The sequence below is a fragment of the Dryobates pubescens genome, unplaced genomic scaffold (genome assembly GCF_014839835.1).
Source record: "Dryobates pubescens isolate bDryPub1 unplaced genomic scaffold, bDryPub1.pri scaffold_143_arrow_ctg1, whole genome shotgun sequence".
NCBI lineage: Eukaryota > Metazoa > Chordata > Aves > Piciformes > Picidae > Dryobates > Dryobates pubescens.
Window position 1 is genome coordinate 1 of NW_026530734.1, and position 21,525 is coordinate 21,525.

General features: G+C 67.4%; 2 protein-coding genes across 2 annotated transcripts; both read left to right on the forward strand.

Annotated features, from left to right (window-relative positions):
• The first annotated feature begins 584 nt into the window (after positions 1 to 584).
• Positions 585 to 5,465, forward strand: LOC128899688 (transmembrane protein 127-like). The gene is given in 4 exon segments (XM_054179362.1): positions 585 to 838; positions 3,065 to 3,195; positions 3,197 to 3,230; positions 5,017 to 5,465. Coding segments are annotated over 4 exon segments (723 nt in total). The 5' UTR covers positions 585 to 588; the 3' UTR covers positions 5,325 to 5,465.
• A 3,296-nt stretch (positions 5,466 to 8,761) lies between these two features.
• STARD7 (StAR related lipid transfer domain containing 7) lies at positions 8,762 to 18,496 on the forward strand. Its single transcript, XM_054179363.1, has 8 exons — positions 8,762 to 9,167; positions 12,686 to 12,864; positions 13,550 to 13,599; positions 14,431 to 14,541; positions 15,293 to 15,375; positions 16,147 to 16,246; positions 17,763 to 17,847; positions 18,330 to 18,496. Exons 1-8 carry the CDS (start codon positions 8,785 to 8,787, stop codon positions 18,494 to 18,496), a joined length of 1,158 nt encoding a protein of 385 aa, XP_054035338.1. The 5' UTR covers positions 8,762 to 8,784.
• Positions 18,497 to 21,525: the final 3,029 nt, after the last annotated feature.

Genomic DNA, 21,525 nt, shown 5'->3' on the forward strand with positions numbered 1-21,525 from the left:
CCCCCGTAGAGCCTTCCTGGGCCTGCAGTCCCGCCCTCACTCGGCCCCTCCCATTGTCACATAGCCCCGCCCCCTCCGTAGCCCCGCCCCCTTAGAGCTTTCCCAGCCCCGCAGCCCCGCCTCTCACCACCCTCCTCCCAGCGCCACTTAGCCCCGCCCCGGCAGCTCCGCCCCCTGCCCCTAGCCCCTCCCCCTGCCCCTAGCCCCTCCCCCTGCCATTCCGGTCAGGCTCCCTTCCCGTTCCCGCCCCGCCCCCGTCCCGCTCGGGTCCCGGCCCCGCCCCGCCGGCCCCGCACCGTCTCGGCCCCGCACCGTCTCTGCCCCACAGGCGCACGCAGCGGTCGCCGCCGCAGGAGGCCAGCAGGGTGCCGCTGGGGTTTCCAGGCCAGGAACCAGCAGCGCGAGTCGGGGTGCGCCGGCAGCCGGCACAGCAGCTCCAGCGCCTCCTTCATGGCGCCGCCGGCCCCGCGGCCCTGAGCCGCGGCCCCGCTCCGCCGCCGGAAGCGGAAGCGCCCCCGGCGCCGCCGGAAGCGGAAGCGAGCGGCGCGCCGGAAGCCGAGGCGCCGGGAGCCGGTGCAGCCGGGCGGGATGTACACCCCGGGCGGGCCGGGGCTGCCCGGCGGCAGGCGGCGGGGCCGCGGCGGGGCGGCGGGCGGCGGCCTGCCCAAGCAGCCGGAGCGCAGCCTGGCCTCGGCGCTGCCCGGGGCGCTCTCCATCACGGCGCTCTGCACGGCGCTGGCCGAGCCCGCCTGGTTCCGCATCCACGGCGGCACCTGCGCCCGCCAGGAGCTGGGCGTCGCCGATGTCCTGGGCTACGTCGATCCCGAGCTGCTGCGAGGTGAGGGCCGGGGCGGGAGGGCTTGCTCCGGGTCGCCTTCGCCGGCCGTCCCCTTCCCCCCTTCCTTCGCCGGCCGTCCCCTTCCCCCCTTCCTTCCCCGGCCGTCCCCTTCCCCCCTTCCTTCCCCGGCCGTCCCCTTCCCCCCTTCTTTCCCCGGCCGTCCCCTTCCCCCCTTCCTTCGCCGGCCGGTCCCCTTCCCTCCCTCCCTCGCCGGCCGTCCCCTTCCCTGCTGCTCGGGGGGTGGCTCCCAGCCTCTGCTGCCCCAACCCCCCCCAGTCCCGGCTCCCTGGAGGTCGTTACTGGCCACTGGGATGTGCTGCCCAGGGAGGTGGTGGAGTCCCCATCCCTGGAGGTGTTTAGGCAGAGCCTGGCTGAGGCCCTTGGTGCCATGGTTGAGTCGATCAGATGGTGCTGGGGCAGAGGTTGGACTGGGTGATCTCGAAGGTTTCTTCCAACCTGGTTCATTCTGCTCTGTTGTTACTGAAGTTTTGTCCTCTGGCAGCACCCAAAGGTGCCGATTTCCAGCCCTTTGTGCCTTAAAGCTGCTCAGGGCTCTGCTGTCAGCACTGAACCTGTGGGGGCTGGGGCAGCCTGAGCAGCCCCAGGGCTGTTAATCCCTGGGAGAGGAGCAAAAATGTTGTCCCCAGATGATCTGCTGAGCTGAATGCTGGCAGCAGGGCTTGGGTGTCCTCACCAGGGGGGGTTGGGCTTCACCAGGGAACTGATGGAGGTAAATCCTTCAGCCACAGAGTCTGGGTCCCAGGGAAGGGTCTGGAGAGCAGGAGAAGCTGAGGGAGCTGAGGCTGTTGAGCCTGGAGAAAAGGAGGCTGAGGAGAGACCTGCTGGCTCTCTGCAGCTCCCTGAGAGCAGGCTGAGGGTGGGATCTCTCCTTCCAAGTGGTGATAACAAGAGAAACCAGGCTCAGATTGCACAAGGGGAAGTTTGGGTTGGGCATGAGGAGCAATTTCTTCCCCTTGAGGGCTGTCAGTGCCTGGAACAGGCTGCCCAGAGCAGTCCCCAGCCCTGGAGGGGGGTTTCAAAGCCTCAGAGCTGTGGTGCTGAGGGCCATGGTTCAGCCCCAGCCTTGGCAGGGTTAGAGAAGGGTTGGACTGGGTGACCTTGAAGGGCTTTTTCCAACCAGAACACCTCCATGGGGCTATGAATTCGTGGGACCATAGCACTGTTTTGCTTGGCAAAGCCCTTCAGGGTCATCCAAGCCAACCACCCACCTCCTGCCCCATGGGCATCAAACCCTGGGGCTACTTCCACCCCAGCAGCTGGGCACACACAAAAGAAGTTCTGCCCCAGCTTCCTTCTTTGGGCTTTAGCCTCCCTGCTCCCAGCCCCACAGGAGCTGAGAGGGTGGCCTTGAACCTCAGGACATTTCCAGTGCCAGCTGTGGAGCCACTTATGGATGGGCACAGCCCTTGTGTGTTGGATTTGATGGCTTGGAGGGGCCTGGAGCAGCTCTGGGAGCAGCAAAGGCTGAGAGCCCTGGGGCTGAGAGCCTGCAGAAGAGCAGCCCCAGAGGGCAGCTGAGCAATGCTCAGCAAGAGCTGAAGGAGCTGTGGGGGGCAAGAGGCTGGGGCCAGGCTCTGCTGAGTGGGGCCCAGGGCCAGGCCAAGGGGCAAGGGGCACAAAGTGGCAGCCAGGAGGTTCTGTTTGTCCCTGAGGAGAAAGTTGTTTGTTGTGAGGGTGCTGGAGGCCTGGAGAGGCTGCCCAGAGGCCTGCCAGAGGCCTGCACTCTGCTGCCCAGAGAGGTTGTGGAGTCTCCTGGTGTGGAGAGCTTCCAACCCACCCTGGGCATTGTGCTGCTGGGCAAGCTGCTGGGGGTGCCCCTGGGTGGGGCAGGGGTGTTGGGCTGGGTGAGCTCCAGAGCTCCCTTCCAGCACCACCAGGTTGGCACTGTGAGGGTCTGTGCCAGCTGGCATCTGGGTGTCCCTGTGGCTTTCAATTCACAGTTCACAAACCAAAGTCTGTGCCCAGGCCAGGTGCTGCTGTGCCCTGGATGGGAGCAGAGCAAAGGGAGCTGTGGAATCCTTGGATGGTCTGGGTTGGAGGAGCCCTTCAGGATCCAGCACTGCCCCCCTGCTCTAAGCCCCCCCAGCCTGGTGCTCAGCCACCTCCCCCAGCACCAGCAGCAGCAACCAGCTGGGGAGGGGGGGAGGGGGGGAAGGGAGTTTCCTGGTGCTCAGCTCCTGCCTTTGCCTTTCCCTTTGCCCCCAGATTACTGCATGAACCCTCAGACAGTCCTGCTGCTCCGGGTGATTGCTGCCTTCTGCTTCCTGGGCATCATCTGCAGCCTCTCAGCTTTCCTGCTGGATGTCTTTGGCCCCAAGCACCCAGCCCTGAAGATCAACTCGGCGCTACGCCTTCGCTCACATCCTCACAGGTCAGCCCAGCCCCCCCCCCAGAGCCCCCTGCCAGCCCAGCCCCCCCCCCAGCCCCCCCCCGAGCCCCCCCCGGAGCCCCCTGCCAGCCCAGCCCCCCCCCGAGCCCCCCCCCGGAGCCCCCTGCCAGCCCAGCCCCCCCCCCCGAGCCCCCTGCCAGCCCAGCCCCCCCCCCCGAGCCCCCCCCCGAGCCCCCTGCCAGCCCAGCCCCCCCCCCGAGCCCCCCCCCAGAGACCCCTGCCAGCCCAGCCCCCCACAGAGCCCCCCACAGAGCCCCAGAACTCTCAGGCTTGGAAGGGACCCCAAGGCTCAGGCAGTGCCAACCCCCTGCCATGGCCAGGGACACCTCACACCACAGCAGGTTGCTCACAGCCACCTCCAGCCTGGCTGCAAACACCTCCAGGCAGGAGGCTGCCACCACCTCCCTGGGCAACCTGTGCCAGGCTCTCACCACCCTCCTGGGCAGCAACTTCTTCCTCACAGCCAATCTCAATCTCCCCACTTCTACTTCTGCTCCATCCCCCCCAGTCCTATCCCTCCCTGACACCCTCAAAAGTCCCTCCCCAGCTCTCCTGGAGCCCCCTGCAGATGCTGGAAGGCCACAATGAGGTCTCCTGGGAGCCTTCTCCTCTCCAGCCTGCACAGCCCCAACTCCCTCAGTCTGTCCTCACAGCAGAGCAGCTCCAGCCCTCTGCTCCTCCTCGTGGCCCTGCTCTGGACACCTTCCAGCACCTCCAGATCCTTCCTGGCACAGAGGCTCCAGAACTGGCCCCAGAGCCTCCAGCTGTGGTCTCAGCAGAGCGGAGCAGAGGGGGAGAATCCCCTCCCTGGCCCTGCTGGCCACACTTCTCTTGCTGCAGCCCAGGCTCTGCTTGGCTCTCTGGGCTGCAAGTGCTCCCTGCTGGCTCCTGTTGAGCTTCTCCTCCCCCAGCACCCCCAGGTCCTTTTCTCCAGGGCTGCTCTGCAGCCAGTCCCTGCCCAGGATCTTCAAGATCACCCAGTTCCAACCCCCTGCCACAGGCAGGGACACCTCCAGGATACTCAAGGCCTCATCCAACCTGTTGGCCTGGCTGAGCTCTGGAGTTCCCTTCCAGCCTGGACCACTCTGTGTGCTCCAGAGGCCTGCAGGCTGTTGTTGGCCTGGCTGAGCTCTGGAGCTGCCTTCCAGCCTGGACCACTCTGTGTGCTGCAGAGGCCTGCAGGCTGCTGTTGGCCTGGCTGAGCTCTGGAGCTGCCTTCCAGCCTGGACCACTCTGTGTGCTGCAGAGGCCTGCAGGCTGTTGTTGGCCTGGCTGAGCTCTGGAGTTCCCTTCCAGCCTGGACCACTCTGTGTGCTGCAGAGGCCTGCAGGCTGCTGTTGGCCTGGCTGAGCTCTGGAGCTGCCTTCCAGCCTGGACCACTCTGTGTGCTGCAGGGGCCTGCAGGCTGTTGTTGGCCTGGCTGAGCTCTGGAGCTGCCTTCCAGCCTGGACCACTCTGTGTGCTGCAGGGGCCTGCAGGCTGCTGTTGGCCTGGCTGAGCTCTGGAGCTGCCTTCCAGCCTGGACCACTCTGTGTGCTGCAGAGGCCTGCAGGCTGTTGTTGGCCTGGCTGAGCTCTGGAGCTGCCTTCCAGCCTGGACCACTCTGTGTGCTGCAGAGGCCTGCAGGCTGTTGTTGGCCTGGCTGAGCTCTGGAGCTGCCTTCCAGCCTGGACCACTCTGTGTGCTCCAGAGGCCTGCAGGCTGCTGTTGGCTTCCAGCCTTGTCTCGGGGGGGTGTCACTGAGTGTCTCCCCTTCTCTGCCCTTCAGTCCTGCAGTGTGCCACTGTGATTGGGTTCTGCTACTGGGCCTCAGAGCTGATCCTGGCCCAGCAGCAGCAGCACAAGAAGTACCATGGCTCCCAGGTCTACGTCACCTTCGCCGTCAGCTTCTACCTGGTGGCCGGGGCCGGCGGAGCCTCCATCCTGGCCACCGCTGCCAACCTCCTGCGCCACTACCCCACCGAGGAGGAGGAGCAGGCCCTGGAGCTCTTCTCTGAGATGGAGGAGAATGAACCTTACCCAGCTGAGTATGAAGTCATCAACCAGTTCCAACCTCCCCCAGCCTACACCCCCTGAGGCCGCCGGCCTCGCCGCCGCCGCCTCCTCCTCCTCCTCGACGTCTCCTCCAGGCTCTTCTGACCTCCCTCCCCCCCCAGCAGAGGGAGAGGAACTTTGGGTGGGTTTTATTTAGGGTCAGAGCATCCATTTTTATGTTGTTTGGGGGGGGGGGGGGGGGTTTGGGGGGGGGGTGGTTTGGTCCAGCTTAGCCTTTGCTTCCTTGGCTGCCGAGGCGGTGAGCTGGGAGCCCCTGCCCCGACCAGGGCAGGCATCGCCCTCCCCTGCCCCCCTCCCCACCTCTCCCTTCCCCCCCCTCCCCAGTGTGGGATTCTCAGCCTGGCAGGGTGGGGGGGAGCATCCCACCTCCCCTCTCTTCCTCCAACCAGCTGGAGAAACCCCTAGGGAAAGCAGCTGGCCCAGGACAGCACAGAGGTGGGAGAGAGGAGGGAAGCAAAGCGACCCCCAGCCCAGCGCCGCCCCCCGGGGAGGGCTCTGCACTTTAGTTCAGGCTCTGGAAGTTTGGGGGGGGGAGGGAGGGGGGGGGGACACACACACAGGGACAATTTGGGGTCTTGGAACTGCTGTAGATCTCCCCCCCCCCCAATTTTGGAAGCAGGTGGGACCCCTGGAAGCTCTTCCCAGCCCTGGTCGGGGCTCCCCTGCTGCTGCAGGCACAGAGCAGCGAGGGGCAGGAAAGGCTGAGGCTCAAACTGGCTTGGGGGGGGTCAGCAGGTTTAGGGGGGTCAGCAGATTCTTGGGGGGGGTCAGCAGGTTTGGGGGGGGTCAGCAGGTTTGGGGGGGGTCAGCAGATTTTGGGAGGGGTCAGCATGTTTGGGGGGGGTCAGCAGAACTTGGGGGTTCAAATTCTTGGGGGGGGTCAGCAGGTTTGGGGGGGGTCAGCAGGTTTGGGGGGGTCAGCAGATCTTGGGAGGGGTCAGCAGGTTTGGAGGAGTCAGCAGGTTTGGGGGGGTCAGCAGAACTTGGGGGTTCAAATTCTTGGGGGTCAGCAGATATCGGGGGGGTCAGCAGGTTTGGGGGGGTCAGCAGATTCTTGGGGGGGTCAGCAGATCTTGGGAGGGGTCAGCAGGTTTGGGGGGGTCAGCAGAACTTGGGGGTTCAAATTGTTTGGGGGGGTCAGCAGATCTGGGGGGGGTCATCAGATCTCGGGGGGGTCAGCACATTTGGGAGGGGTCAGATTTGGGGGGGTCAGCAGATCTTGGGGGTTCAGATTCTTGGGGGGTCAGCAGATCTTGGGGGAGTTTAGCAGATTTTGGGGGGGTCAGGAGATTTGGGGGGGGTCAGCAGATCTTGGGGGGGTATTAGCAGATTTGGGGGGGGGGGTCAGCAGGTTCTGGGGAGGACTTTAGCACATCTGAAGGATTTTAGCCAATCTCCAGGGGGGGTTGAGGAACCCTTTGGGTTTCAGCAAATCTTGGGGGGGGGGGTGGGGGGAGAAAATCTTGGGGAGGGGTTGACCAAATCTTGGGGGGGGGGGGAGGGGAGGGGGTTAGCAACTCTTGGGGTGGGGTTAAGCCAAGATAAAGCCAGACCTGGGCTCAGTGCCAGCTCCTGCTTGAGCCCAGCTCTGCCTCTGGCTATTATGCAAGTTCCTGCCCCCCACCCCCCCAGCCCCCCCAATTCCCATCTCCCTCTCCTGCTGTTTTTTTTCCCTGCCCCCTTTCCCCCCCCGTTTATATCTCCCTGATTTTTCCCTTCTGCTCCTGGTTTTATTCCCTTGCCCCCAAGAGCCCTGAGAGCCACTGGAGCAAACTTTCCTGCCTGGAGAGCTCAGCCCAGCCCAGGAGGCAGCTGCTGGGGACAGCTCCTGGGATTTATTGGGGGGGGTTCAAGGTTGTTTAACACAAATCCAGCAGGAAATTCCCCCCCCCCCCAATCCCCCTCCCTTCCAAGAGAGCAAATCCAGCAGGAACTTCCCCTCAGTGGGATGAGGACAAGGCTGGGGTCGATCCCTCCCTTTCCAGGGCAGGAATTTCCCTCCTTGGGGATTCCCAAACCATTCCCAAACCATTCCCAACAGCTTCAGCCCCAACTGATTCTTCCTGCTGGGCTCTACCCCCCCGCCCCCCAATCCCCCAATCCCACTTCCCTCCTCCCCCCCTTCCAATCCCACTTCCCTCCTCCCCCCCTTCCAATCCCACTTCCCTCCTCCCCCCCTTCCAATCCCACTTCCCTCCTCCCCCCCTTCCAATCCCACTTCCCTCTTCCCACTTCCCTCCTTCCAATCCCATTTTCTCCCCCAGCCCTGCACCGGCTATGCAAAGAGCTCCGGGAGCCGTGGGAATGGGAAGCTGGGATGGGGAAGGAGCCCTGGGGCAGCTCCGGGGAGGGAGATCGACCTCGGGAAGCTCCGGGGAGGGAAATCGACCTCGGGAAGCTCTGGGGAGGGAGATCGACCTCTCCAGCCCCCCCTGCGGGGTCAGCCTGAAAGATGCGGAGCGGCGCTGGGGGGAGGGGGGGAGGGGATTCGGGGCGGGGGGGGGGCGGTGCGGAGCTGTTGGCCTCCTCTTCCTCCCCCCTCCTGCCTTCCTCGGCCAAAGGAATAAGCTCCCGGCAGAGCCAGCTGGAAGAGGGTTGGGAACTCAATATGCAAAGGGGGGGGAGGGGGGGGGCAGGAGTGTAAATAGTTTGGGCACCCCCGGACTGCATCCTGGAGAAGAGCCCCCCCCCAAATAAAAGACAAAGGAGGTCGTTGCCCCCCGCCCCCAGCCCCACTGGTGCGGCTCAGTGGAGTCCCAGGAGGAGCCTGGGGGGCTGGGAGGGGTCAGGGGGGTTGGGGTCCCCCCCCCCAACTATGCCAGAGGAAATAAAAGGGGTGCAAAGAGCTGGGCCTGGGAGGCTGTGATGTGTTGTGGGGAATCGGGGGGGGGGGGAGGGGAATGTTCATGGTGCTGCACCCCCAAACCCGGCCCTGCCTCCTGCCCCCACTGTCCTGCACCCCCAAACCCGGCCCTGCCTCCTGCATCCACTGTCCTGTACCCCCAAACCCGGCCCTGCCTCCCGCCCCCCACTGCTCTGCACCCCTCTAACCATCCCCACCTGCACCCCAATAACCAATGCTGCCCCACTCCTACACCCCACTAACCAGCCCCATCTGCACCTCCACCCCCCAATAGCTTCCTGCCCTGCCCCCAGTGCCCCCCAGTAGCCCCCTGCCCGGCGCCCGCTGCCCGGCGCCCTTCGCCCCGCCCCGGGGGGCGTGTCCTGGTCGCGCCCCGCCTCTGGCCCCGCCCACCCCACCTCTGCCGGCCAAGCCCCGCCCCGCGCGCCCTCCCGCGCCCCGCGCGCCCTTGCCCTCCCCTCTCTCCCCTCCGCGAGCGTGCCGGGGCGGGGCTTTCCTCCCTCTCTGCCGTTCGCCGCCCAATCGCCGAGCGGGGAGGTGAGGCGGCAGCCAATGGGGGGAGCGGCGCAGCGCGATGACGCCAGCAGCGCGACGCGGGCGGCCCGCGGAGGCGGCGGCATGTTGCTGCCCCGGCGGCCGCTCCCCGGCCTCCTCGCCCGCTGCGCCCGCCTCGGCTCCTGCCCGCCCGCTGCCGGCGGGGCTCCCGCTGCCCCCGGGGAGCGGCGGGGCCTGCTGGGCCTTCTGGCGCGGCAGTGCGGCTGCCTAACCGGGCAGAGGGCGCGGAGGGCCCGCCGGGCCTGGCACCGCCTTGGCGGTGGGGACGGGGCGGCGGAGAGGGCTCGGCGAAGCGGCGGCGGAGGAGGAGGAGGGTGGTGGTGGTGGTGGTGGCGGGGGTTGCACCGAGGCCGCCCCGCCTTCGCCGCCACCGGCCGCCTCATGGCGACTCTGGCCGGCGTCTTCGTCTGGGACGGGCAGCGCATCGAGGAGGAGGAGCTGCAGCGGTGGGTGTGCGCCGCGGGGACCCCGGCACAACCCCCACCCCCGCCTTGGGCGGCCCGAGAACCACCCCCGCCATCCCCCTCCCCAAATCCTCCGTGGCACAGCAAATCCTCAAGCGCTCGGTGCCCGGCGCTCGGGAGGCCTCCAGATCCCCTCCGCCCCCGACCTGTTCCTTAGGGCCTGGGCTTCACCCCCAGATCCTCGGCGTTTCGCCTTCCCCAGCGCTTTTGGGCTCCTCAGACCAGCCCCAGCCCGAAGGTGCCTTCGAGCCCAGAGCTCCCCCCGCAGTTCTCGGCAGGCTGCGATCCTCCCGGCCCCTCGGCGGCCCGGGGCATCCAGCTCCTGGGGGGGGTGTCTCCAGATCCCCCCCAAGCCTCTCAGATCTTCCCCTTGGTCCTCAGGACCCCTCCCTAAATCCTCGGTGGCCTAAAGCCCCCCAGAACTCCTGGTCCCCCTGTTCCCAGGGAGCCCCCCCCGGCCCTCTGCAGCTCCTGCCCCCTATGTTGCCCTGGGACAGCAACCCTCAACTCCTCCCCTCCCGAGTGCCCCTCCCCCCCACATGCTGCCCTGGCCTGGGAGGGGGTCCCCAGCCTTTTATCTTTTGAGGTGCTGCTTGGGGGGGGGTCCCTAAATCCTGGCCCTGCCTGCTGCACCCCCAGCAAATCCCCTGAGACCCCTCCCCAGTTCTCTGCTTGCTGCCTCCCCACCCTTGGGGGGGCTCTGGGAGTGCACCCCCCCTACCCCAAGGCCTGGCCCTGCCTGCTTCCTCCTCCTGCAAACTCCTTGGGGTGCCCACTGGGTGCCCCCCCCCAGGTCTCTGCTCAGTGTTCCCTATCCCAGCAGCTTCCTTCCCCTCCTGTGGTGCTTTTGGGGTCCCTCCCTTCCCCCTCACACACAGCCCTGCACCCCCTGTGTAAAAAGGGGGTCCCCACCATGCAGGAGCCAGCACTGGGGGCTGGGGGAGAGGTGTGGGGGGGACACCCAGAGCCCTCCACCCCACCCCCTCCCCAGTTTGAGGGCAGCACTTGGTGAGGTCTCTCCTGGCTGTAATTAAGCAGCTTGGGGGTGAGTCAGAGAGGGCTAATGAAAAGCTGCTGAGCAGCTTGGGGTGTTGCTGGGACACCCCCAAACCTTCCAGTGCCTCATCCAGGCTCCCCCCCTAAGCCTTAAACACCCCCAGGGCTTCATTTAAGTAGCTTAACCCAGGGCTTAATTAAATCTTGGAGCTCATTAACAGCAACCCCACAGCTCTGCCACCTCCCCAGGGCTTTGAGGCTGATCCCAAACCCTTTCTGTGCTGGAAAAAATTCCTCCTTCCCCCCCCCCCCCCCCCCCTCAGGAGAAGCTGAATCCCTGAAGGGCTCCTTTGGTGCCCAGGACCAAGCCCAGGCTGCTGCAGGGCTGAGGATTAAACCTTTGGGGTTTTGATCTCTGCTTTGCAGCCTCCTCAGCTGCAGGTCAGAGCTGCCCCCCCCTGCCCAGGGCTCCCTCCCAGCTCAGCTGCAGCAGCCCAGGCAGAGCTCCCCTTGGGGAAGACTCTTGCAGTGTCCCTTCCCTTTTGCAGCCTTTTCATGGCTTCCTGTCACTCTTTTCCCTCCTCTCCCCCAGCTCCCCCCTCAGGGGAGCTCTCCCAACCCCCCCTCAGGGGAGCTGCCCCAAAAGCCCCTCAGAGGAGCCTTCCTAAATCCCCTCAGAGGATCCCCCTCAGGAGAGGCCCCCCCAGACCCCCTCTCAGAGGAGCCCAAAAGCCCTCAGGAGAGCCCCCCCCAGACCCCCTCTCAGAGGAGCCCAAAAGCCCCCTCAGGTGAGCCCCCCCAGCCCCCCTCAGAAGAGCCCCAAAAGCCTACAGAGGAGCCCCCCAGATCCCCCCTCAGGAGAGCCCCCCCAGACCCCCTCAGAGGAGCCCAAAAGCCCCCTCAGGTGAGCCCCCCCAGCCCCCCTCAGGAGAGCCCCAAAAGCCTACAGAGGAGAGCCCCCAGACCCCCCCAGGAGAGCCCCCCAAAGCCTCTCAGAGAAGCCCCAAAAGCCCTCAGAGGAGCCCCCAGCCCCCCCAAGGAGAGCCCCCCCAGACCCCCCCAGGGAGTTCTCTCTCCTGGAGCCCAGGTGGCAGCAGGAGGCTCTGCTGGGCCCAGGGTGAGGGGGAAAGGAGGCTGGAAATGAAGCAATCAGGCTTGGAACCTGCCCTGGACCCTTCCCCTTCCCTCTCCCCTCCTTCCCTCCCCAAACCCCCTCCCTTCCCCCCCCCCACCCCCCACCCCCTCTGCTCTGGGGCAGCTCTGCCTCCCTCCTGCCCTTTCAAAGAGCTTTGGGCCCCTGGGTGTCAGCTTTCTGCCCTTCCCTTCCCCCCTCCCCCAGTCCCTTTCCCTCCTCTCTCTTGGCCCTCTGCTGCCAGCCCAGTGCCAGCTCCAGAGGTGCCAGCCCCCCCCGGGGGTGCAGCCAGGCTGGGAGCTGGGTGGCAGCCAGGGCACAGAGCAGCTGGTGGTGTCCCTCAGGCAGCAGCTGAGGAGCTTGGAGGGGGAGAGGGAGCTTGCAGGGAGACCCTCCTGGCCCTCTCCAGCTCCCTGAGAGGCCTTCTTGGCCCCCAGGGCACACTGCTGGCCCCTGGGCAGCTCCTTGTCCCCCAGCCCTCCCAGCTCCTTCTCCTGGAGCTGCTCCTTCCTGGGCTGGGGCTGTTGCTGCCCAGGGCCAGGCCCCTGCCCTGCTTGGCCTCCAGGAGCTCTCAGCCTGCCCAGGGCTCAGTGCAGGGCAGCAGGGCCTGGGGGGGGTCAGCACTCCTCCTCCCAGCCTGGCAGCAGCAAGGCCACTTCTGCAGCCTCCCAGGGCAGGAGGGGAGGGCTCAGCCTGCTCCTGCCCCAGAACTCCTCCAGCTGAAGCTAGCCTCAGCCTGGGCAGGGCCCTGGGGCTGGGGGCAGGGCCCTGGGGCTGGGGGCTGGGCCCTGGGGCTGGGGGCAGGGCCCTGGGGCTGGGGGCAGAGCCCTGGGGCTGGGGGCAGGGCCCTGGGGCTGGGGGCAGAGCCCTGGGGCTGGGGGCAGGGCCCTGGGGCTGGGGGCTCTGGGGCTGGGGGCTGGGGGCTGGGGGCAGGGCCCTGGGGCTGGGGGCTCTGGGGCTGGGGGCTCTGGGGCTAGGGGCTCTGGGGCTAGGGGCTGGGGGCAGAGCTCTGGGGCTGGGGGCAGGGCCCTGGGGCTGGGGGCAGGGCCCTGGGGCTGGGGGCAGAGCTCTGGGGCTGGGGGCAGGGCCCTGGGGCTGGGGGCAGAGCTCTGGGGCTGGGGGCAGGGCCCTGGGGCTGGGGGCTCTGGGGCTGGGGGCTGGGGGCAGAGCTCTGGGGCTGGGGGCAGGGCCCTGGGGCTGGGGGCAGGGCCCTGGGGCTGGGGGCAGGGCCCTGGGGCTGGGGGCAGAGCTCTGGGGCTGGGGGCTCTGGGGCTAGGGGCTGGGGGCAGGGCTCTGTCTGCAGCAGAGATGCTCCAGGGAGGCTTTGGATGCTCAGGGCTGCCTTTGGGGGTGGTCTGTTGCCCCCCTCCAGGTCTGCCCAGGAGATGAAGCACATGGAGAACATTTCCAGCCTCCTGCAGGGCAGTGAGTGCCAGAGGCTGGAGCCCACTGTGGGCTCTGGGGAGCAGCCCTGGGAGATGATCATGGACAAGAAGCACTTCAAGCTGTGGAGGAGGCCCATTGAGGGCTCCCACCTGTACCAGTACCGAGGTGAGCAGCTCCCCCCTGGGCCTGGGGTGCCCTCAGGGTGCTGAGCCCTCAGGGTGCTGAGCCCTCAGGGTGCTGAGCCCTCAGGCTGGGGCTGGGTCCTGCCTTGTGCTGATGGGGAAATGGGAATTGGCCTTCAGCTCCCTCAGCCAGGAATTGCCTCCCAGCCCTGCTGCAGGTCAGGAGCTGGCTCCAGCTCTGGGCTCCCCAGCTCCAGGGGGACAGGGAAGTGCTGGAGAGAGTCCAGGGCAGGCTGGGAAGCTGCTGAGGGGCCTGGAGCAGCTCTGGCAGCAGCAAAGGCTGAGAGCCCTGGGGCTGAGAGCCTGCAGAAGAGCAGCCCCAGAGGGCAGCTGAGCAATGCTCAGCAAGAGCTGAAGGAGCTGTGGGGGGCAAGAGGCTGGGGCCAGGCTCTGCTGAGTGGTGCCCAGGGCCAGGCCAAGGGGCACAAAGTGGCAGCCAGGAGGTTCTGTTTGCCCCTGAGGAGAAAGTTGTTTGTTGTGAGGGTGCTGGAGGCCTGGAGCAGGCTGCCCAGAGAGGTTGTGGAGTCTCCTGGTGTGGAGAGCTTCCAACCCCCCCTGTGCTGCTGGGCAGGCTGCTGGGGGTGCCCTGGTGGGGCAGGGGGGGTTGTTGCCCTCTGGGTGGGCTCCAGGGCTGCCTCCCCAGGGCTGATCTCTCTCTCCCCCCCCAGTGTTTGGCTCCTACACCGATGTGACTCCTCGGCAGTTCTTCAACGTGCAGGTGAGCAGCCCTGGGGCCTCTGCAGCTGCCCAGCACCGACCCTCCCCCCCTGGGGGCAGGCTGGGCTGCAGCTCAGGTGCTGCCTGCTTCCTCTTCCCCCCCTGGATGTGCTGCAGGGCTGCCCCCAGGGAGCTGGGGCCGAGGCATCCCCCAGCCTGGGCTGGGGCTTGCTGCCCATCTGTGCTGTGGTTGCTGTGGAGCTTTGGGTGCCTGGGCTTGGAAGGGACCTTAGAGAGGTTCCAACCCCCCCTGCCATGGGCAGGGACAGCTGCCCCCAGCCCAGGCTGCTCCAGGCCTCCCCCAGCCCAGGCTGCTCCAGGCCTCCCCCAGCCCAGGCTGCTCCAGGCCTCCCCCAGCCCAGGCTGCTCCAGGCCTCCCCCAGCCCAGGCTGCTCCAGGCCTCCCCCAGCCTGGCTCTGAGCACCTCCAGGGAGGGCAACCATGGCCTCCCTTGAGGCCCAGGCTCCTGAGGGCAGAGGGCTGCTGGCACTCACCCAGCCAGGCCTTGGCACCTCCCCCCCCCCCAGGGAGAGGGCAGCCACAGCCTCCTTGGGCAGCCTGTGCCCCCTGGGCAGCCACAGCCTGTGCCCCCTGGGCAGCCTGTGCCCCCTGGGCAGCCACAGCCTGTGCCCCCTGGGCAGCCTGTGCCCCCTGGGCAGCCCTGCAGGCCCTGGCTCCCCTCGGGCAGGGCTCCGCTCCTCGCCCACCCTCCCTGCGGCTCCTGCCCCTGCCAGGGGCTCCTGCAGCTGGCCCTGCCAGGGGAGGGGGCAGGGGGGGCTGTGGCCAGGCCCCCCTGGCCTCTGCTGGGCCTCAGCCTCTGCCCTCTTGCCAGCTGGACACCGAGTACAGGAAGAAGTGGGACTCGCTGGTCATCAAGCTGGACGTCATCGAGCGCGACCTGGCCACGGGCTCCGAAGTCATCCACTGGGTCACACACTTCCCTGTGGGTAACCCCTGCCTGCCCTGCCCCTGCCTGCCCTGCCCCTGCCTGCCCTGCCCCTGCCTGCCCTGCCCCTGCCTGCCCTGCCCCTGCCTGCCCCTGCCCCCTGCCTGCCTGCCCTGCCCCCTGCCTGCCTCCGAAGTCATCCACTGGGTCACACACTTCCCTGTGGGTAGCTCCTGCCCCCTGCCTGCCACACCTGGAACATTGCATCCAGCTCTGGGCTCCCCAGCTGAGGAGGGACAGGGAGCTGCTGGAGAGAGGCCAAGGGAGGGCTGCAAGGCTGCTGAAGGGACTGCAGCACTGCCTGGGGAGGAGAGGCTGAGAGCCCTGGGGGTGCTGAGTGTGGAGAGGAGAAGGCTGAGAGGGAGCTGCTCAATGGCTCTCAAGAGCTGAGGGCTGGGGGGCAGGAGGGAGGGGACAGGCTCTGCTCAGCTGCACCCTGGGACAGGCCAAGGGGCAAGGGATGGAAAGTGCAGCACAGGAGGTTGCAGCTCAGCAGGAGGAGGAACTTCTGCCCTGGGAGGCTGCCAGAGGCCTGGAGCAGGCTGCCCAGAGAGGTTGTGGAGTCTCCTTGTGTGGAGCCTTTGCAGCCCTGTCTGGATGTGTTCCTGTGTGCCCTGGGCTGGGTTCTCTGCTCCTGCTCTGGCAGGGGGCTGGGAGCTCTTTGGGAGGTCCCTTTTAACCCCCTGAGCTCCTGTGTGATGCTCCTGTGGCTCTGGGGGGTGCTGAGCCTCTGCCTCCTGCCCCCCAGTACCCCATGTACTCCAGGGACTACGTCTACGTCCGGAGGTACAGCGTGGACAAGGAGAACAACCTGATGGTGCTGGTCTCAAGGTAGGGCTGGAGGCTTCCTGCCTGCCTCTGGCTCCCTCAGGAGCATCTCAGAAGCTGGCCCTGAAGCCCCTCAGGGCCCTGCCACCCAAGCAAAGAGCCCTCAAGGGAGGGGCTGGAAGCTTTGGTGGTCCTCTGGGTGGCCAACCTGCAGCAGTGGCCTGCAGCCAACCCTCCTCCCCCCCCCCCCCTCAGCTCCAGAGTGTCAGCAGGAGGCTGCTGTGGCTCTCAAGGTCACCAAACCCAACCCTTCCCCCTCCCAGCATTGCCCCCTCAGGGCACCACCAACCCCCCAGCACTGCAGCTCCAGGGCTTTGAAGCCCCTCTGGGGGTGGAGGCTGCAGCACTGCCCCTGGCCCAGGCCTCAGAGGGGCAGAAATTGCTCCTCATGGCCAAGCTGAACCTGCCCTGGGGGCAACCTGAGGCCATTTCCTCCTCTTCCATCACCTCACACTAGGCAGGGGAGAGACCTCCTGGCTCTCTCCAGCTCCCTGCAAGGAGGCTGGAGCCAGGTTCCACCTGGCTCCAGCCTCCTTGCAGGGAGCTGGAGAGAGCCAGGAGGTCTCTCCCTTGCTCTTCCCCCAGCCCTCAAGGTCCTCCTTGCAGCAAGGAGCCCAAGCCTGACCCCCCAGCACTCCCAAGCTGTGGCCTCAGCTGACCTCTTGTTAGCCCTTCCCCCCCCCCCCCCAAAACCCCCTCCTCACCTCCTGCTGGGGCTGGACTGCTCCTTGGGTCCCTTCCAAGCTGGGATTCCTCTCTCCTCCCTCCCTGCAGGGCAGTGGAGCACCCAAGTGTCCCTGAGGACCCTGAGTATGTCAGGGTCAGGACCTATGAGTCCCAGATGGTCATCAGGCCTCACAAAACCTTTGATGAGGTAGGTTTGGGGGGGGGGAGGGGCTGGAGAGGGAGCCAGGAGCCTTCCTCCTGCTCCTTTGAGGTGCTGGATTCCTCCTCTGGCCATCAGGCAGGCAGAGGTGGAGAGGAGGGGGATGGGGTCCCTCTCCCCCAGGGGCTGAGGGCAGCTCAGGAGGGGGGTTTGAAGCTCTGGTTCAGGAGCTTGAGGCTCTTCATTAGGTGGGGGGGAGGCTGTGGTGGTCCTGGAGGGGCCCCAGCAGGGGTGGGACCCTGCAGGGTGGTCCTGGAGGGCCCCCAGGGGGAGGGTCCTCAGCAGGGGGGTCCTGGAGGGTCCCCAGCAGGGGGGTCCTGGAGGGAGGGTCCCCAGCAGGGTGATGCTGTAGGGCCCCAGGGGGAGGGTCCCCAGCAGGGGGCTCCTGGAGGGCCCCCAGGGGGAGGGTCCCCAGCAGGGGGGGTCCTGGAGGGAGGGTCCCCAACAGGGTGCTGCTGTAGGGCCCCAGGGGGAGGGTCCCCAGCAGGGGGCTCCTGGAGGGCCCCCAGGGGGAGGGTCCTGGAGGGGTGGTCTCCAGCAGGGTGGTGCTGGAGAAGGTCCCCAACAGGGGAGTCCTGGAGGGCCCCCAGAGGAATGGTCCTGGAGGGAGGGTCCCCAGCAGGGGGCTCCTGGAGGGCCCCCAGGGAGATGGTCTGGAGGGGTGGTCTCTAGCAGGGTGCTCCTGGGGGGCCCCCAGGGGGAGGGTCCTGGAGGGAGGGTCCCCAGCAGAGTGCTGCTGGATGGCCCCAGGGGGAGGGTCCCCAGCAGGGGGCTCCTGGAGCAGGAGTCCCCAGGGGAGGGTCCCCAGCAGGGGGCTCCTGGAGGGCTCCTGGAGGGAGGGTCCCCAGCAGGGGGGTCCTGGAGGGCCCCAGGGGGAGGGTCCCCAGCAGGGGGCTCCTGGAGGGCCCCCCCCAGTGCCCCCAGCCCCTTGTACAGGCCCCCAGCCCCTGCAGGCCCTTCCCAGCACTTCAGGCTTTGGGAGGCTCTTCCTGGGGGTCCCTCCAGGGGTGCCCAGAGCCCGGGGGGGCACTGGGGGCTATGAGCTGCTCCCAGCACTGCCCTCCCCTGGGGGCTGCACGGCCCTGAGCCACCCCCTGTGCCCCTGAGAGCTGCCAGCAGTGCCCTGGGCTGGGAGCAGCCCCCCAGGGGGGCAGGAGAAGGCTGAGGCCTGGCAGAGCTCTAATCCACTCCTTCATCCCCTCCTCCTCCTCCTCCTCCATCCCTCCCTGTCTTCCCTTCTCCATCCTTCCTCCTTCCTTTCTCCTCCTCCCTCTTTCTCCCCTTCTCTGCCCCACTCCTTTCTTCCCTTCTCCTCCTCCTCCTGCCCCTTCTCCCCTCTCCTCCTCCATCCTGCCCCTTCTCTTCTCCTTCTATCTTCCCCTTTCTTTCTTTCTCCCCCCCAACTCCTGCTCCTTCTCTCCCCCTGCCCCTCCTCCTCCTCCTCTTCCTCTTCCTCCTCCTCCTTGCTATCTTCCCCTTCCTCCCCTCCTCCTCCTCCCCCAAGAATGGCTTTGACTACCTGCTGACCTACAGTGACAACCCCCAGACAGTGTTCCCCAGGTACTGCCTCAGCTGGATGGTCTCCAGCGGTGAGTGAGGGGGGAGGCAGGCAGGGGGGGAGGGAGACTGGGGAGGGAAGGGAAGGGAGAGTCAGGGGGGAAGGAGGGAGAGTGGGGAGGGAAGGAAAAGACAGAGGGGAGAGGAAAGTGAGGAGGGAAAGGAGAAAAGAGAACAACACCTGGCAGCTGGCAATGGCTGCCTGAGGCTCTGCTGGATCCCTGCTGCCTGCCTGACCTCTCTCCCCCTGCTCCCCCCTCCTTCCTTCCCCTCTCTCCCCCCATGCTTCCTTCCCCTCTCTCCCCCCTGCTTCCTTCCCCCCTCTCCCCCCTCCTTCCTCCCTCTCTCTCCCCCCTCCTTCCTCCCTCTCTCCCCCCTGCTTCCTTCCCCTCTCTCCCCCCTCCTTCCTTCCCCTCTCTCCCCCCTCCTTCCTCCCCCTGCTCCCCCCTCCTTCCTTCCCCTCTCTCCCCCCTGCTTCCTTCCCCTCTCTCCCCCCTGCTCCCCCTGCCCCCAGGCATGCCTGATTTCCTGGAGAAGCTGCACACAGCAGCCCTCAAGGCCAGGAAGTTGGAGCTGGAGGTGAGAGACTACCTGGGGGCCAAGGCGCCGGAGGGGGCAGCCGAGGGCAAGGCTGCGCTGGCCGAGGGAGGAGGCTGCAGCCCTGCCCTGGACTACGCCTGAGGGCCGCAGGGAGCCGGCCCGGGGGGGGCCCTGCCGGCCCGGGGGGGGCCCTGCCGGCCCCTGCCCCCCCGGGGCCTGGGGCCTGGGCTCCACTTCCCCCCTGGGCACCACCCCTAGGCCCTGCTGCCTCCTCCCAGGGGCTCCTCAGCCCTCCTGGGTGCTCCCCAGGTGCTCCCCAGCCCTCCCCCTGGGTGCTCCCCAGGGTGCTCCCCAGGGTGCTCCCCAGCCCTCCCCCTGGGTGCTCCCCAGCCCTCCTGGGTGCTCCCAGGGTGCTCCCCAGCCCTCCCCAGGTTGCTCCCCAGGGTGCTCCCCAGCCCTCCTGGGTGCTCCCAGGGTGCTCCCCAGCCCTCCCCCAGGGTGCTCCCCAGCCCTCCCCAGGTTGCTCCCCAGGTTGCTCCCCAGGTTGCTCCCCAGGGTGCTCCCCAGGGTGCTCCCCAGCCCTCCCCCTGGGTGCTCCCCAGGGTGCTCCCCAGCCCTCCCCAGGGTGCTCCCCAGCCCTCCCCCTGGGTGCTCCCCAGGGTGCTCCCCAGCCCTCCCCCTGGGTGCTCCCCAGGGTGCTCCCCAGCCCTCCCCAGGGTGCTCCCCAGCCCTCCCCCTGGGTGCTCCCCAGGGTGCTCCCCAGCCCTCCCCCAGGGTGCTCCCCAGCCCTCCCCCTGGGTGCTCCCAGCCCTCCCTGGGTGCTCCCCTGGGTGCTCCCCAGGGTGCTCCCCAGGGTGCTCCCCAGCCCTCCTGCCTGCCCCTGCACTGCCAGGTTGCTTCCTGGTTGATGTTTGCTCCGCAGCTTCCCAACAGGAAAGGTTCCTTCCCCCCCCCCCCCCCCCCAGAATCCCAGGTGTGGATCCCAGCCCCCCCCAGAGCAGCTCCCCAGGGGTCTGGGGGCGCTGAGGCAGCAGCTGGCTGAGGAGCAGCCTGGGCTCAGGGGGAGACCAAAGCACCTTCAGCACCCAGCCCCAGGGTGGGCTTCTCCCTCCCCCTCCCCTGGAACCCTTCAAGCTGCAGCTCCAGGAGGCCTCAGCCCCCCCAGGACCTTCAGCCTCCACCCCAGGAGGCCTTCCCCCTCCCCCCCCCCCCCCCCCCCGATCCTTTTTGCCTCCATCCCAGAGTGGTTTCTCCCCCTGAAAGCCTTCAGCCTCCAGCTCAAGGTGGTCTCACCCCCCCCAAAAAGCCTTCTTGACCCCCACCTTGGGTTGGCTGCCCCCCAACTCCCCCTCCCCTTTGACCCCCCCCTTGGGTTGGCTGCCCCCCAACTCCCCCTCCCCCCTTTGACCCCCACCTTGGGTTGGCTGCCCCCCAACTCCCCCTCCCCCCTTTGACCCCCCACCTTGGGCTGTCTGCCCCCCAACTCCCCCTCCCCTTTGACCCCCACCTTGGGTTGGCTGCCCCCCAACTCCCCCACCCCCCTTTGACCCCCAACTTGGGTTGGCTGCCCCCCAACTCCCCCTCCCCTTTGACCCCCACCTTGGGCTGGCTGCCCCCCAGCCCTCCCCCCCCCTTCCAGTCCATCATGGGGGTGGGTGGGGGGAGGATGAAGCTTGGGGGGGGGGGGGTCCCCAAAAAGCTTTCCTGGGGTGTTTTTAGCTGCTGGTTTGTTGTGGGGGGGAGGGGAAATTGGGGGGGGGGGGGGCTGGGGGGGGCACTTTTGTACTGGTACTAACTGGGATCACTTTGGGGGGGGGTCAGCAGCAAACCCACCCCCCCCCCCAATCAATCATGGCCTGGAAGAGGGGGGGGTAGGGGTGGGGGGAGTGTCCCCATCTGTGGCCCCCCCCCAGGGTCTTAATTAGCTTCATCATGTTAATGAACCCCCCTGGGGGGGAGGAAGGGGGGGGAGAGGCATTAAGTGGGGACCTCCCCCCTCTTCTCCCCCCCCCCAATCGATTTATCATTAATATTAAAGATGAATATTAATTAATCAGCAGCTGCTCATTAATTGCTCTGCCCCACCCCAGCTGTTAATTAGCTAATTAAGGGGGGAGGGCTCCAGGAGTGGGGGGGGGGCCCTCCCCCTCTGCAGAAGGGAGGGGGTGGGGGTGGGGGTTTGCCCCCATTTGGGGGGGGGCAGCTTGAGGTGTGGGGGCTCTTGGGGGGGGGGGAGGGTGAAAGGACCCCCCCAGGGTGCTTTGAAGGGGGGGGGTCACCCCCATAGAGGGAGGCTCTGGGGGGGGGTCTTTTGCCCCCATTTGGGGGGGGAACAGCTTCAGATGGGGGGGATCTGGGGGGGGGGGTGGGAAGTGGAAGGGCCCCCCCCCGGGGGTGCTTGGGGTGGGGGGGGTCTCGCCCCCATTTGGGGGGGGCAGCTTCAGATGGGGGGGATCTGGGGGGGGAGTTGAAGGCCCCCCCCGGGGGTGCTTTGGGGGGGGGGGCCTCACCCCCATAGAGGGAGGGTTTTATGGGGGGGGTCTTTTGCCCCCATTTGGGGGGGGGGGCAGCTTCAGGTGTGCAGGCCCTGGAGGGGAGGAGGGGATGAAAGGACCCCCCCCAGGGTGGTTTGGGGGGGGGCTCACCCCCATAGAAGGAGGAGTTTGGGGGGGGGGGGTCTTTTGCCCCCATTTGGGGGGGGGCAGCCTCAGCGGGGGGGGGGGCTCTGGGGGAGGGGGTGGTGAAAGGACCACCCCACCCCCCCCAGAGTGCCTTTTGGGGGGGGGGCCCTCACCCCCACAGGAGTCTCTGGGGGTCTTTTGCCGCTTGGGGGGGTGGGGGGGGTGACCCCCGGGAGCCGAGGCCACACAGGGGGGGCTGCAGCAGCAGGTTTGGAGGGGGGGGGTCCGGGGGGGTCCCCCCTTTATTGCACGGCGCAGAGCAGCAGGCAGCAGGCGCTGGGAGGCTGCGGGGGGGGAGGGGGCAGCAGTTTGGGGTCACAAGTGGCCCTCCCCTCCCCTCCCCCCATCCCTTAATTGCTTTGGTTTTGGGGGGGGGGTCTCCCTGAGTGTCCCCAGTCCCCATTCTCCCCCTCCCCCATTCCCCCCCTCCCCCATTCTCCCCCTCCCCTCCCTCCTCCCTCCTCCCTCTGTGGCTCAATCCCGGCGGTG

Bases quoted from the DNA above. Each gene is read 5' to 3' on its own strand.
- STARD7 (XM_054179363.1), top strand. From the start codon at position 8,785: ATGTTGCTGCCCCGGCGGCCGCTCCCCGGCCTCCTCGCCCGCTGCGCC. The intron at 9,168-12,685 runs GTGGGTGTGCGC...GCCCCCCTCCAG, and splicing joins GAGGAGGAGGAGCTGCAGCG to GTCTGCCCAGGAGATGAAGC. The intron at 13,600-14,430 runs GTGAGCAGCCCT...CCCTCTTGCCAG, and splicing joins GGCAGTTCTTCAACGTGCAG to CTGGACACCGAGTACAGGAA.